The sequence below is a fragment of the Leptopilina heterotoma genome, unplaced genomic scaffold, assembly GCF_015476425.1.
Source record: "Leptopilina heterotoma isolate Lh14 unplaced genomic scaffold, ASM1547642v1 Lhet_300, whole genome shotgun sequence".
Classification (NCBI taxonomy): Eukaryota; Metazoa; Arthropoda; class Insecta; order Hymenoptera; family Figitidae; genus Leptopilina; species Leptopilina heterotoma.
In genome coordinates, this window is record NW_025111004.1 from 530,527 (window position 1) to 547,380 (window position 16,854).

Consider the following 16,854-nt stretch of genomic DNA (forward strand, 5'->3'; position numbering starts at 1 on the left):
ATTCAAAGATCCGATTACTCATTTACTTGTCTCTTATTAAATAAATATTTACTTGAATCAAATAATTTTTATTTAAATCATTTAAATGGTATTTTAATTAAATACAGAAATTATTTATGTAAATATAATTTATTTGATTTAAATAAAAATTATTTGATTATCTAGCAAATATTTATTTGATACTAAAAATTTTTTGCCGTGCCAAAACTATGCAGAATGACAAAAATCATCGTGGTTTATAAGAAAGAAATAAGAAAAATTAAAAAAATAATATATTGTAAATAAATGGACTCATTGAATAAATAAAATAATAAAATAGTGGAAATGAGTACAAAAAATCAGTGATTATTTTTACAAATTCCATATTTTAGTACACAAAATAAAATCCAAAATAAAAATCATCAATAATAAAAAAAGGAAATAAAAAATTTAACACTGAATTGATTTAAAATGTGATTAAATGATTATACACTTGATAGCCTAACAGAATCCTGTTATGTATAACTCATTCTTTATTGGTAACTTGATCTATTTTTGCTCGATCTTCACTTTATATATACGCAGAACAATAGAAATCTTACAAATTTATAATAAACTTGTTAGTAAGATTTAGAAAATTGATTAACGTGAACGAATCAAAGAAAAATCTAATTTGCTTTGTTTCAACTAATCCCTTTAAATCCCTCTATTGAATCTGAATCAGCTATACACGTAGGTATCACATTATTTCAAATACAGTCAGCATATAAACCACGATGATAAATCATTAAATTCTCTTTATAGGGTTCCGTACACCTACGGTGTATCGGCGGAACCCTATTGGTGAGACTCTGTTGTCCGTACACAGAAAAAAATGCAAATGGTAAAAACAACCACATTTGTGTAGTTAGAAAAAAAGTAGTTAAAACTACCATATTCAGCAGCATTTTAACTACACTTCCTCAGTTAGTGGAACCAAAATGAAGTAGTTGGTTTTCTGTAGTTAAAATAACTACTTTACGTAGTTGAAATGACTAACAGATGCTTGTAAATGGCTCAACTATAGTGTAGTAGTAAAAACTATTGTTAAAAATAGTTAATTTTACTATTGTGGTAGCAAAAATAACTATTTTGTATTGGTTGCAAACAAAATGAGACTTACTGTTTTTATATAGTAAATACAACCTCTGAAAGTTGTTACTTTTATGATTTATGTAGTTAAAACAACAATTTCTTACTAGTTGCAGAGAAAGAAAGAAATTTACTGTTTTCATATAGTAAAATCAATTGTTGAAAATAGTTATTTTTACTATTTATGCAGTTGAAAAGATCATTTTTTTTCTACAGAGAAAAAACGTGAGTGGTAAAAGCATCCACATATGTCCAGTTAAAAAAATATAGTTAAAACTACCATATTCAGCAGCATTTTAACTAAACTTCCATAGTTAGTGGAACTAAAATTGAATAGTAGGTTTTATGTAGTTAAAATTACTACTAAACGTTATGATTGTGAATAACTCGACAATAGTGCAGTAGTTAAAAGTAATGTTAAAAATAGTTATTTTCGGAATTTCTGTAGTAGAAATATCCATTTCTTGCTATTTGCAAAATAAATTAAAACTTACTGTTCCAAAGAGTAAAAACAACCGCTGGAATTTGTTATTTTTGTGTTTAATGTAGTTAAAAGAACCAATTCTTACTAGCTTTTAATAATTTATCTCTATGGTGGTAAGAAACATTTATTTTTATAACTACAAAAGTCATAAAAGTAACAATTTTTATGTTATTTTTACTACATGAAAATAGTAAGTTTAATTTTTTTATAACTAGTAAAAAGTGGATAATTTTACTACAGAAATTCTGAAAATAACTATTTTCAACAGTACTTTTAACTACTGCACTATCGTTGAGTCATTTAAAATCATATGCTGGCTACATTTCAACTAAGACCTTGAGCTTAAAAAATTAGTTACTGCAACTAAACGGAGTAGTTATTATGACTGAATCTAAGAAGAATGTCCTCAAGTACGATGCCAGTCATCGTAGCGTGCGAGCGTGGTTAGGTTATCGGTTTGCGAATGTTAGGGTCGTGCGTTCAATCCCCGGCGTTTGGGGATTTTTCTCTGTTAGGTGTATAAGAATTTAATATATAAAGTATATATGAACAAAAATAGGTAAGAGAAAATATAAAAAATGGACCTCAATAATAATAAAAAACAAATAAATAATTTCATTTTACTACTTTAAATAGTTAATTTAACTATTTTTTACAGTTGTTACAACTACAATTTGTTACGGGCGCCTATAGGAACTATGAAAATTTAGTAACTGCAACTAAATGAAGCAGTTAGTATGACTAACAACAAATAGCTAAGATAACTGTTTTAGTAGTTAAATTTACTGTAAAAATGGTATTTATTACTACATTTTACAGTTAGACTAACTACACGGAGAGACCGAGATTACTAATTTTTGTATAAAATCACACTAGAATTTACTATATTCACATTGCAACCACCGGAAATAAGGGGACTTTTTGTATTTTTTACTATTTTCTACACTAAGTCACTAATCCCGACAAATGTTCACCAAATTAGCAAAGTTTCTTACTATTTCGTCCAATAGTTCCAAACAACTGTAGTAAAACTCAGAAACATTGTGTACGTAAAATTACTATAGTCGTTGTAAATGCAGAAAGAAAGAGTGAAAGGAAAAAATACGGATTTTTGTCGCCGGTTTCCCGTCAATTCTTGACTAGTGGAGGTAAACTGGAAGGATTTTTACATACACAGACACACACACTCACACACTTATATATTTGTTGTTGGATAAATATTTGAAGACACACACATGTTTATTTCACTTATATGTATAGACGCGGTTAATTAATACACTAATACACAACTGCACGCACGACAACGAATTTCACTGAAAGTATACATCTTTGTTTCCTTATATATTGAATGATGAAAATTTACAGCACTTACGAGAAAGCAGTTTACTTTTAACAACTTATTATAAGACATACTTCTTGGGACAGGAATAAATGCAAAATTTATTAATTTATAATGGTCAATTTCTGAGATACCGAACGACCTACGTTTCACTTTATATTTAATTATTGTAGATAATATCCAAATTTATTTTACATACGCGAAACATAGTCACTGTCAATGATCGGAAGGCATCGGCTCATTTACGGAGATTGACGAGGTTAGCAACCAATAGAAATACAGGCGCCATATGACTGCACTCGCTAGCCACACTTGCTCACCAAAAATTACTACAGTGGATAGAAGATTTTAGTGGAAAATGTTTTCATTTGTCAGATTTTGTCTAATTAAATTAGAGAAAACTATAATCAATTTTCGCTACATTTACAACTCTTACACAAAATATTAAAACTTGCTATTTCAATGTAGCAAATTTATCTATTTCTTTTGTAAATTTATCTAATTCTGTAGTACATTATGCTAAAAGTCCCCTTATTTCCGGTCATTGCAACCGTTTTTAGTAATTTTTACGAATGTGGGTCTCTCCGTGTATTCTGTCATAGTTCATTTTACTAAATAATGTTACGGGCGCCTATAGGAACTACAGGAAATAGTAAAAAAGTAGTCAAATTTACCATATTCTTTTTTGTGTGTAGCCAAATCGTGTCCCCCCCCCCTTGCGGCTAAACTATTTGACCTAAAGAGCTCAAATTAGGTCCAGATATGTATTTTCACTCGTAGATTACAGGAAAAATGTAGCGAATGTGATTGGACGTGATGGGCATAGCGTTGTCAAGGAAATAACAAGATTTTTGGCCAAAAATGCATAAAAAGTGACCATTCCCCCCCCCCTTAACTTCTAAACTATTCGACATGGAGAGCTGAAATTTTGCATGCTGGTGTATTTTTACTCGAATATTACAGGAAAAATATAGAGAACTTGATATGTAATGATGGCCATAGCGTTGTCAAGGAAAAACTAAAAAATTAAGAAAAAAAATTTGTTTTCCCTAACTTTTACATTATTTGATCTAATGAGCTGGAAATTGGTATCCTCGTGTATTATTACAGTCTGACGACAAAAAATTTATTTAAGAAACTTTTAAAAAAAAAATTTTTTTTTTAATTTTTTTTTTCAAAAAAAAAAATTTTTTTTAATTTTTTTTAGTTTAAACACGTGGCATTAAATATTTTAAGAAAGAGTGAAATTTTAAGAGAATAAATGAGAGATTGTTTTCTGACTTTAATTTCTTAACTAAAAAAAAAAAAAAAATTGGACAAGTGCGAGTTGTACTCGCACTGCAATTGCGGGTTCCGTACACAAATATTAAAACAATACTTGCAACATTTATCGGTAATTGGTAGAATTAAAATAAACAATTAAAAAAAATATTAAAATCATTTGATAAAAAAAAATAACTAAAAAAATTAAAGTCTTGTATATATCTAATAATGTAAACAATAATAAGCAGAGGAACAAAATTTTCAAAATTGAGGCGTTCAGTCAAATAACTCGATCTTCGCTCGGCTGAAATTTGTGAAGCCAGTCAATGGCATGAAACATAGGGGGAAAAAAAATTTCAAAATTTCGATATTTGAAAAACGCTATCTTAAAGAAAATCAAAAAGCATAACTTTTTTCTTTTTGTCATTTTTTTATAGAACGATTATTTTTTACAAAAAAAAATAAAAAGTGAAAAATTTTTATTCTGAAATTTAATGAAATTTTAAAACATAAATCGCATTATCTACTACAAATATAAATGAATTTGATTGCAATTTGGTATGTATACTCATTTGGGTCTCCTGAAACTGAAAAAGTCTTAAAATTTTGAAAAATTATTCATTGTTTATATTTTTTTTTATTATAAATGATGACGTGTCAACAATGAAGCTTTGTAACTTTCAACGAGAAAAAGTATGCGGGGAAGTTTTGAGTTCAGCAAAGTTGCAGTGAGAAAGTTGTTCCTCAATATTTAAGGAAGTTTTTTGGAAAATTTCAAATAAATTAGTTAACAAACAAAAAAGTTATGTAATTTTTAAAGAATGCGCGCGCTGCGCGTTGACTTCAACTTAACCTATAGAGACGTGAAATATGTCTATTTTCACAATTTTACCACTCACATATTATGCAGTTCATTTATTTCCATGCTTTATTATTTGAATAATAATAATTTTATTTGTTTACAAAAATTAGCACATTAAAAAATTTGACAATTTTTTTTGTTCAACTAAATATATTTATACTTTTCAGCAATTTTTATTTTTACAATTATTTATTTTTATTATTATTATTATTATTATTTATTATTATTATTTTTTATATTATTTAATATACTGAGAAAATTTGTACTCTTTCAAAATATACTATTTATAATTTCTAATATTAATTTCAATGAAAATGTGGAAGTGATTATTTACATTTCTTGCTATTGTGATTATTTATAAACAAAGCAATTAAGAATTAACACTAGTTATAATTAAAAGTTTATTGTATGGAAATTTCTTAATTGCTTTGTTTATAAATAATCACAATAGAAAGAAATGTAAATAATCACTTCTACATTTTCATTGAAATTAATATTAGAAATTATAAATAGTATATTTTGAAAGAGTACAAATTTTCTCAGTATATTAAATAATATAAAAAATAATAATAAATAATAATAATAATAATAATAATAATAATAAAAATAAATAATTGTAAAAATAAAAATTGCTGAAAAGTATAAATATATTTAGTTGAACAAAAAAAATTGTCAAATTTTTTAATGTGCTAATTTTTGTAAACAAATAAAATTATTATTATTCAAATAATAAAGCATGGAAATAAATGAACTGCATAATATGTGAGTGGTAAAATTGTGAAAATAGACATATTTCACGTCTCTATAGGTTAAGTTGAAGTCAACGCGCAGCGCGCGCATTCTTTAAAAATTACATAACTTTTTTGTTTGTTAACTAATTTATTTGAAATTTTCCAAAAAACTTCCTTAAATATTGAGGAACAACTTTCTCACTGCAACTTTGCTGAACTCAAAACTTCTCCGCATACTTTTTCTCGTTGAAAGTTACAAAGCTTCATTGTTGACACGTCATCATTTATAATAAAAAAAAATATAAACAATGAATAATTTTTCAAAATTTTAAGACTTTTTCAGTTTCAGGAGACCCTAATGAGTATACATACCAAATTGCAATCAAATTCATTTATATTTGTAGTAGATAATGCGATTTATGTTTTAAAATTTCATTAAATTTCAGAATAAAAATTTTTCACTTTTTATTTTTTTTTGTAAAAAATAATCGTTCTATAAAAAAATGACAATAAGAAAAAAGTTGTGCTTTTTGATTTTCTTTAAGATAGCGTTTTTCAAATATCGAAATTTTGAAATTTTTTTTCCCCCTATGTTTCATGCCATTGACTGGCTTCACAAATTTCAGCCGAGCGAAGATCGAGTTATTTGACTGAACGCCTCAATTATAGTTCCTCTGCTTATTATTGTTTACAATATTAGATATACAATACTTTAATTTTTTTAGTTATTTTTTTTTATCAAATGATTTTAATATTTTTTTTAATTATTTATTTTAATTCTACCAATTACCGATAAATGTTGCAAGTATTGTTTTAATATTTGTGTACGGAACCCGCCATTGCAGTGCGAGTACAACTCGCACTTGTCCAATTTTTTTTTTTGAATTTATTTTACATATTTTTTTTATTTTTTATCAATTTATTTTAGTTATTTTTTTATTTTATCAATTTATTTTCTCTATTTTCTTTTATTATACGAATTTATTTTATTTTCTTACTTTACGTAATTATTTTATTCATACTTTACAGTATATATTTTTTGTTATTTATTTTACTCTCTAAATGTGAATTAGTTAAAACAACTAATTGTTACTTAAATCTTGGGTGACTTTGCTTCAGCTCTTAGTTAAAATTAACTAATTATTAGTCACACGGAGAGAAGAGTTATAGTGAGTTGTACTATTACGCATTTAGTAAGAAAATTTGAGTTGTGACAAATAAATATTAAGTAAAGGTTACAAAACAGCGTTCAATTTTTTTTTTGTCGATCGAACTAAACATAGTAGTAAGGATGAATGTCTGCTTAGTAAAGCAGACAAAACTAATTCTGTTTACATTTTTAATCATATTATTAATTGAACTTTAAAAAAAATATTAAAATTAATTAAAAAGCTACCTATTAAAAATTAAACGAAATCGAGAAAAAATATTATTTTTCAAAACTTTATTTGCAGTGTTATACTTATTATTTATGCTTGTTATTACAACAAATATTAGGTTATTGTTATCATAATAATTATAAAAAAAAGTTTAGCTGTTTATTCAAATATGCGACAAATATATTTTGTAAAGAAATATAGCTCTTATAATTTTCTCTATTTAACTAAACAATTACAGAAATTATAATTTTTAAATTGATTTATTATTGTTACCTTATATCACCGTCAGTGTATTTTTGTAAAATATTACTTGATTTTCTTCTCGTTCCCCATATATAACAAATTTTTGGAAGAATAATTAATTAATAATAATTATTTCTAAATAATTAATTATTTATAAAGTGTTAACTATTATATTAATTATTATAAAAGAGGTTAAATTTTATTTTGGTAAATTGTAAACAGAATCGCAGATATGACAATTTATATCGTAGACGATACTAATGAAGTTAGTAGTCTTAATAACTAAACGGCCGTTCAGTGAAGATTACTTTTTGTTTTGTTGAACGAAAATGTCACCATATTGTTTAGTAACTATGACTCAGGGCTGAGTAAGATTGACTACTTTCTTCTCTCCGTGCAATAAATAACTGAGAAAACAGTCGACTAATCGAATAAGTTATCAAGACTTTTAGTTATTTTAATAAATCTAAAAGTGAATTTAACTAATATAATTAGTAATTAATTATTTAATCAATAGAAAAAAATATTACTATTTTGAATCAGTAACTCACTTTTTACTACCAAATTAGTTATTTTTAACTACATCGAATTTAGAGAATACACATTTTTAAAATATATAATTATGTATATTTATTTAATATTCATTTATTTTTTGTAATTATTTTATATGCATTTATTTTATATACATATGTATATTTATTGAAAAATTTAGTGAAAAATTACTTTCAGTGATCATTAAACCGAACGACTTTTGTTCATTGAAAATAAAAACTGTGGGTGAAAAGTTTTTTTATACAAAACGCGAATACATGCGTGAACGTCAGGCCAACAAAAAGCAATAGAACAATCATTTACCCTAAAAATTTTGCCCGATTGGTCTTTTGTGAAACATGTATAGCTTTGTGAGCAACAAATAACCCATATACGGTGAGAGAGAAGTGCTTTGCGAATTCGTAACGTGTATTTGAAATTCGTGATTCTATAGACTGTCGTGCTTGACCAGTGTCTGACTCGTATTGTCTAAATTTCATTGTGTCATTGACTCTTGACTCTATTCATCAAAAACAAAAAACAATAAAACCTCCCTTGAATACGCGACAGCCATTTAAATAGCGCGTAACTTTCATGACAATTGATTCTCGAAAACAGTTTTCCTATCTTTTACTCAAAACAAAAAAAATATATTTAAAAATGAAACCAACAAATGAAAATATACAATTTTTTTCTTCTCTTAAAAAAGTGATCTTGATTGAGTTTTTGCCGATTTGGTTTTCAAAATTCAAAATGGCGGAGTCAATATGGAAAATAATTTTCATAATTGAAGCGATACGATCGAAATTCCTATAACTCAGGGGTTTTTGTGGTTTTTGAATTTGAATTTTATGTCCGTTTTTCAAGTTTCGTAATGACTGACATAATATGTCGAACAAATTTTTTGAAAGTTGCTGAATTTGTCTAAATTGTTTACTCAGGGTTTTTGGGATCACTGAACCCAAATTTGATGTTAGAATTAAAAATTATGAATCTAAAAACTTCCGAGTAGATATTTTTAGACAATTCCGTCAACTTTTAAAAAATTTGGTCGACATATTGGATCCGCCATTTTGATTTTTTTAAAATTTTAATGACAAATTCGGATTCAGCGATCCCGAAAACCTCCGAGGAACAAATTTCGATAGAATTGCTTCAATTTTGAAAATATCCGCCATATTAAAGACGCCATTTTGAATTTTGAAAATCTGACATCAAATTCGAAATTTTTTTTGTATGTCTGCAACAAAAAAATTGTGCCTAATATAAAAAAGTGAAAAAATTAATTCATAAGAATTTTATGTTTCAGGTTAGGTTTAATGTCATCGATAATTACGGGTCGATATCCAGTCAATATTGCGGGAGTTGGAAGTGTATTTTTTCCACCGGCATTTCAACACCTTCATCAGCAACAGCATCATTCAAGATTAACCGCAGCGTCAACTGCATTAAGTAATGCGGTTGTCGCTGGACAATCGGATATCACTGATGCAGATGGCATTCGGGGCGTTTTACCAGGTGGTCCAGGTTGGCCTTTTTGGAGACCGTCTCCGGGAATTCAAACTCTGGACCATCATTCCACCAGCGAGGTGGTCAGTTCTTTGAATCGTATCAGTCCTGGATCTGCCTCCTTTCCTCAAAGAGGTAATTTCGCACATATAGACACAGATTTCTTTTCAATACACCAAAACAAACAACAAAAGCTTTCTTCTCCCACCAAAAAAATTTTCACTGAAGAAAAATTTATTTCATTCAAATAAACAATATCTTCTTAATTATCGAATAAATATTTATTTGTATCATATTTTATTAGTTAAATGGTATTTACTCCAAATACTGAAGTTATTGCTTCAGACACCATTTAATTGATTTAAATAAAAATTATCTGATTTAAGTGAATATTTATATTTGATTCTAAATACAATTTTTTCAGACCAATCAATAATTATTGAATTAATAATAATTTCTCACGTAAAGAGAAAAATCCAAATTAATACAAAATACAAAGTTTCCTAAAAGAAGAAGCAATAAATAAATTCTTTATATTGCAAAAGAACTTTTTCTCATATTTTAAATTTTTGTATAATTCTTTTCAGTCTCCACCGTTTAGCTCAAAAACGACAAGAAATCAATAATACAAAATACGATATAATTTTTTAATTTAAAAAAAAATTTTAATATTTTTAATAAATACACAAAGATAGGTTTTGCTCGAATCAAATAGAAATTATTTGAATTTTATAAATTTTTTTTACATTCGAACCTTTTTATTGCTTCTAAATATTGAAAGTGTTTTTTCTATAAATCTGAATCAGTTAAAAATAACTAATTGCTATCAAAATCTTGTCTAACTTTTTGCTTCAGCAATTTGTAAAAAAATGACTAAGAAAATAATTATTAACAAATAAGTTACTTTTACCTAATTTAAGTGTAAAAGAGTATTTAACACAAATAAAACCTTTATTTGAACCAAAAAAACATTTGTTTATCTCTTGCATAACTTCTTTGCGTTTGATAATATAATAATTAATATTATTATTATTATTATTTATTATTATTATTTTTAATATGATAATATTTTTATTATTATTGTGATTATAATTATAACAGTAATTACACTATATTGTTTAATTATTATTTTACAATTATACAATAATAATTATAATAATAATAATGATTATACCAATTACAATATGAATACAAAATAATAATACCAATTAAAATTTACTAATAATATTGATAATAATAATATTAATAGTAAAAATTATACTGGCAAATAATATCGACGTGCCGAGGAAAATTGAGAATTTTCAACAAACCTCAAAATACAAAAGCTAATATATTTATGTCCAAAAATTATTTCAAATAATTAACTAAATTAACAATTAAACATTGAAATACAATAAATGAAAACAATGAAATAATATGATTTTCCCTTTGAAATTATCCCCTTTACTTTTCGCATATATTATATACCCGTTGTAATAACTTCATCATTAAATATCTCTCTAATTGTGGATAACAATAACGCTTGAGTGACGTTTTAAAAATTAATAAAAAATGTTATGAATTCAATTTATAAATCTCATTTCACATACACATTTTTCTTTAGTTTGGAAAACAAAATATTTTTCTCATTTGAAAATATATCTATTCACTTTTTTAAATACATTTTTAAATATTTTTCATAGACACTCAAAAAAAATTTTATTAACTATACGTAATATTTCATTCACAATATATATACGTTATTTATTAATTATTATCAACATTATATACAGCAAAAAAAGAAAAAATATTGAATAATAAATTTTATTGTCATGAAATTTTAACTCTCGTTTCAAAATACCGCGGCGGAAAATATTGAATAAATACGCAATTATTCTGAATTCATTGAAAATAAAATTGTTTGCCGATCATTATAAAATAAATGGTCTCGTTCAACTAGAAAGAGAGAGAATCATTTTATGAATCCAGCAAATTTTTAACCTCGAGATCAAAATGAATTTTCCAAAGTTCAAAAATAATTGGAAAACCAAAAAACAAAAGTGGGAACAATAATTCTGTTCTAATAATAAATTGAGGTATAGTTTTCATAAACATAATATTTCACTAGCATAAGCTACTTTATAAGAGTCAAAAAATAGAAGCTGATATTAATATTTTAAAATTCAGAAAACTGCCTATTACTTTCATAAAATTTTTCATAAATGTCTGCGAGTGTTAAAATGAAGAAAGAAATCGATGTTTTGGAGAAATATTTTTCTAAACAAATGAAAAAAAGAGATAATGATAATAAAGTTAGTTTAAGAGGGAATATCGAAGGGTCGACACAGAAGGGATGAAACACTTGGAAGTGTAGAGGAGAGAAAGAGAGAATATTCGACGACGACGACGACGACGACGAATATAAGGCTTCCAGGGCTTCCGCCACGACAAACCAACGTCGATCGCCTTACCCGTCGATCGTTTTGCTCCTGTCACCTCGCCTAAGTACTTACCTACCGCTCGACTGTCAGTGCACTTACACTTACATACCTATACGCATTTACCAATACCTCTAAAATGCAAGTTACTATCACCAGCCGATTAACGTTCCCTTGTTGTTTCCCTTCTCAACTCAGGAAACTTGTAGTGATTGAACAATAAATTGAACAACTTCACGAGTTACATGAAAACCTTTATTATTCTACAACACTATTAGTTGAAAAATCCATACGCGAACAAATTTTTAAAACTAAATCAAACACTACATATCTCTTGTGCTAATAAATAAATAATGAGATTGTGAAAATAAATTTTTAATGTCGGAAGGAAATTTCCAGCATTTCTTAACTTTGAATTCCAAAAATTAAAAATACTCTGGAAATTCAAAACTATTCGTCATATTGAATCCCCTAATTATTCAACTCCAAAAAACTGAATTTAACCCAAAACTAAATTTAACTTTGACTTTCGAAGTGAAAGTTATACTCAAATTTAATGTCAAAGTTAAAATCAAAGTGAAAGTTAAAGTCAAAATTAAAGATAAAAAGTTAAAGTCGAAGTTAAAATTAAAGCTAATGTCAAATTTAAAATCAATTTGAATGTCAAAGTAAAAATTAACGATAAAAAGTCAAAATCGAATTGAAAGTCAAAGTCAAATTACAAAATCGCTTCCCTTGTACGATTTAGAAATCTTTAATTAGTTTATATGATACTACAAACGGTTAAAATTTTAAGCAAAGATTTACAAAACTTTATAAATTTACTACACACAAATTTCTCCACCATTTCTAAGCTTCGACTTTCGAAAATTAAAAATACGAGTCTGATAAAACTCTAAAAACTACAATCTATTAGTCAACTAAAAACGATTTAGAAATGTTTTCGTTTTTACGATATCACGCAAGCGATGAAACAATAATTAAGTAAAAATTTACTAAAGTGCAAATTGAGGATATATTTCTAAAAATTTAAAAGAAATTTTTGACCAAAAATACCTGCAGTAAAATAAAAAAATTTATGCTCCTTCTATAACTAGTTGCTTATATAAACTATAACTTCTATTGTATAACTAATTCCTCGTATATCTTTTTACTAGTAATTAATTTTCAAACTGATTTTACCGCATATTTTTCCACAATTTACTCCCAACAAAATTTGACACAATATTTTAATTTTTTATATATATATATATATATATACACACAATACACTAGAATGAATAGCTATTGTTTATAAATACAGTTTATAATTATTAAAATTAATTAAAATTGACGTTCATAAAAAGCGTAAATTTATTTTCAAAAAAGAAGTAAAGGCGATATTTTCTATAAAATCGACAATTGTTTAATTAATGATGATATTGTTGAAAAAAGCAAAAAAAAAATCCCGAATGGAGAGCATATTCACTCTGTAAAACAATTTCACGTATATGTGCATTAAAGTTCGCTAGAGCTAAACGGTTGAAACAGTGATTGATGGTTTAGGTAAATAAAAGTAAACCTCTGCTCGATTTAACGGTAACAAATATTGGATATTAAATAACAACCACAAAGCTTACAATTTGGAAATTCGTTGAATTGTGACAATGACCGATCATCTATATATGTATAGATTTTTGCGGTCATTTTATTGTTAACTTTTATCAACTGTCAGTAGAAAGTGTGCGCTTTCAATCTTTCACCAAAACAAAACAAAAAATGGTTTTCATTTCATCAATTATAATCAATTCAATATCTTTTTGACTTCCAATTATTCAATATCTAATTTTAATATAAAAACTAAATTTGAAATAGAATATATACCTATATTATTAAAAAGGTTAAAATTCAATTAATCTAATCTGAGTGGAAAATAAAACAATTGATTTTAAAACCTCAAAATAAATTCATTTCAAGAATGAAGAAGTTATTTAATGTTAAATCTTGAGGAAAAGTAAAGCTTTCAGGATTTTTAGTACTATAAAGATAAAAAGAAAAATTTAAAAAAAAGTATGTAGGGTCACTATTAAAGCACAAAAAGTAGAATTAATATTAACAGAGCAATTCTACTTTGGAACATTTAAATTAAATGTAATTTTTATTAGGCGTTACAGAAAACTGTTATTCATAAACGTCGCAAATTGGTAATTTTATTCTCTCTTACCGATGGAAGTATACAACAAAAGAATATACCAAAATATGGAATTTAATGAGAAACTCCTATTCATATAATTTTTGTGGAACTAAAGGGAATTTTATTTTTATTTCTGCAGCAAACTTTTCTCTCGAAAAAAAAAAAATTTTCTCTCGATTCGAATTTCGCACACCTCTAATAAAAATATTTCTGATTTTAAGAACTGTTTCTTATTTAAGGAATATTATATTCTAACTTTAAGAATAAAATACATGGAAAATATACTTAAATAGGAGCCAAGATTATATTCTTAAATTTAGAAAATGGGGTTTTCACTTTTCAGTGATAGTAAGATGTAAACTGTCAGGAACTTCTGCGCATTTCTATCAACTTTTACTATTTTTGGAGTAAATTTTGATACATTTGAAGTACATTTTTGGAAAAATATATTTCGTACCCAGGGAAATTTATTTCAAAAATAGTAAAAGTTAACATAAATTCCGCAATTTGTAGCGTAGCAATTCCGCAGAGAAATAGGTATCACTATGTCAATAGCAAAAGTTACTCCATAATTGGTTCAATACAGATATCTACATTTAGTAATTAATCAGAATTTAATATCAAGTTAGAAATCGTAAAAATTAACCTTCTTTTCATCGAGCTTTACAAAACAAACCTGATAACCCTGTAGTTATAATTACCGCCAAGTGTAGAAATGGAATAAATCTATTATTCATATGTTGTTGATGCGGACATTACCCATAAAGAGTAGACTGTTATTAACAAGTATAAATGCCAAAATATTTTGTGTCTGAAATGAAAAATAGTTGTGACTTACCCCACTTCAAGAGTCTCTGTCAAACTGCACCTGAAACAAAAAATTGTTGTTAGCACTTCTAGTTATGAATTTTGACAAAATAAATAAAATTGTGCTAATCATTTAATTATTAAACTAATTTTACTTATGTCAATTTAATGTCGCTAAAAACGTCACTGATTTACTCATTATTCATGCCAGAAATAAAGAGAGTTTCTCAACCAGAATAAAAATATTCACCTCTACAGGAGGAAAAAGCATATCGATTAATAAACATATTCAAATTTATAATTGCAGAAGAATTGGAGGACGACAATCCGAACGACGATCGTCTGCACCGGACAAGAAGTCCATCGAGCGGTGATGAAGGTCACGATGACCTCGGAGATGGTGACGATGGTCCCGATGGTGACGGCGAAGGCGAATCAACCGGCTCCACAGGCCATCACGGGAACAGCAACGGCACTTCAGGTCAAAATATGCAAGTCGGCGACGGTCGCGATTCCGGAAGTATAAAACGCAAAAAGAAAACGCGAACCGTCTTCTCCAGGTCGCAAGTATTTCAATTAGAAAGCACATTCGACATGAAACGCTATCTATCATCCTCGGAGCGAGCTGGTCTTGCGGCCTCCCTCAGGCTAACCGAGACCCAGGTGAAAATCTGGTTTCAAAATCGTCGTAACAAGTGGAAAAGACAATTGGCCGCTGATCTCGAGGCAGCAAATATGGTTCACGCTGCGCAGCGTCTCGTGCGCGTACCAATTCTCTATCACGATGCATCAGCTGGAAATACAGTGTCCGCCAGTGCCGGCAGTGTCTCCGTATCGCCCCAGACTCAACAAACCCCAAATGCCACCCCATCGTCTCTCTCGCATTCCGTCGGTGTCGGACCGGTCAGCGTTGGTGTTGGCGTCGGCACATCCTGTGCACCCACCTCCGCTCAACAAATCTTCTACTCCCATCACCATCACCATCACCATCATCCGGGTCACGTACAAGCCCACAGTTTGCTGCCCCACCAAGTTCACCCTCAACCACCGCCTCCACCGCCACCACCCCCGAATCCACAACCCCCTCCTTCCTCGACTCAATAACCTTCCCCCATCGAGATTGCCCTCCCCTTTACCCGCCCCACCACGCCAACACCCCATCAAGCCTACCATCACTATTACCAAACGTTTCGTACTCGTCCGATTGTCCAACTAATTAATATCGACGAGTAAACGTGACATTCACAATTATATATTAAATATATAAATAAATATATATAAATAAATATACATAAATGTATATATGTATGTCTACGGTGAGATCACTATTTTCTATGCCCGTCCATAAACGTAGTCTCAGATAGCGTGCTTTACCCTCATCTCGATTACGACTATTTCAATTTCGAGTGATTCTTGTACGCGCACGTGATATCTTTGCATCTCCTGTAATTTTTATTATTGTTTGTTTGCTGAATAGTGTATTATGATAAGAGTATGAATGAGTGAATATGAAAACGACGAATGGACATTCTAACTGTCGTTAGAATCAAATAAAGACATTAGTTAAACTATACATGTTGTCATCTTTTTCTTTATCTCACGGCTCTTTTATAAATTACTCCAAAATAAAATCTATTTTTAATATAATTCTTTGCAGATCTCGTGGACAATTATAATCGGGAATCGTAAGTATTAAGCCATTGTACTTTTTAGTGATACCAAATACCTAAGTACTTAAGCAGTATTCAACCAGCAGTAGTACATTTTGAGTGTCGTCAAATCAATACAGAACCAGCATTCATCCAGTGCAGTGGTACGCTTACAGTCTTGACGAATCAATGCTGAACCATAGAATTTAATCATTAATTCAGTTATAATGTTAATAAATCAGTATTAACCTTTATGGGACTGACGAGGTACCCGGGTGGCTTTTGCATTTTCAAATTGATTTTTTTCATAATTTTTAAAATTATATCGACCTTAGGTTTTTTGACATTTTAAAATGT

General features: G+C 28.0%; 1 protein-coding gene across 1 annotated transcript in view; it reads left to right on the forward strand.

Annotated features, from left to right (window-relative positions):
• Positions 1-16,398, forward strand: part of LOC122504495 (homeobox protein B-H1) — a 45,393-nt gene extending 28,995 nt beyond the window's left edge. Inside the window, exons 2-3 of the mRNA XM_043615632.1 lie at positions 9,252-9,586; positions 15,156-16,398. Coding sequence (XP_043471567.1) covers positions 9,252-9,586; positions 15,156-15,952 — 1,132 coding nt within the window. The 3' untranslated portion in view covers positions 15,953-16,398. The remainder of the gene's footprint in view (positions 1-9,251; positions 9,587-15,155) is intronic.
• The last annotated feature ends 456 nt before the right edge of the window (positions 16,399-16,854 follow it).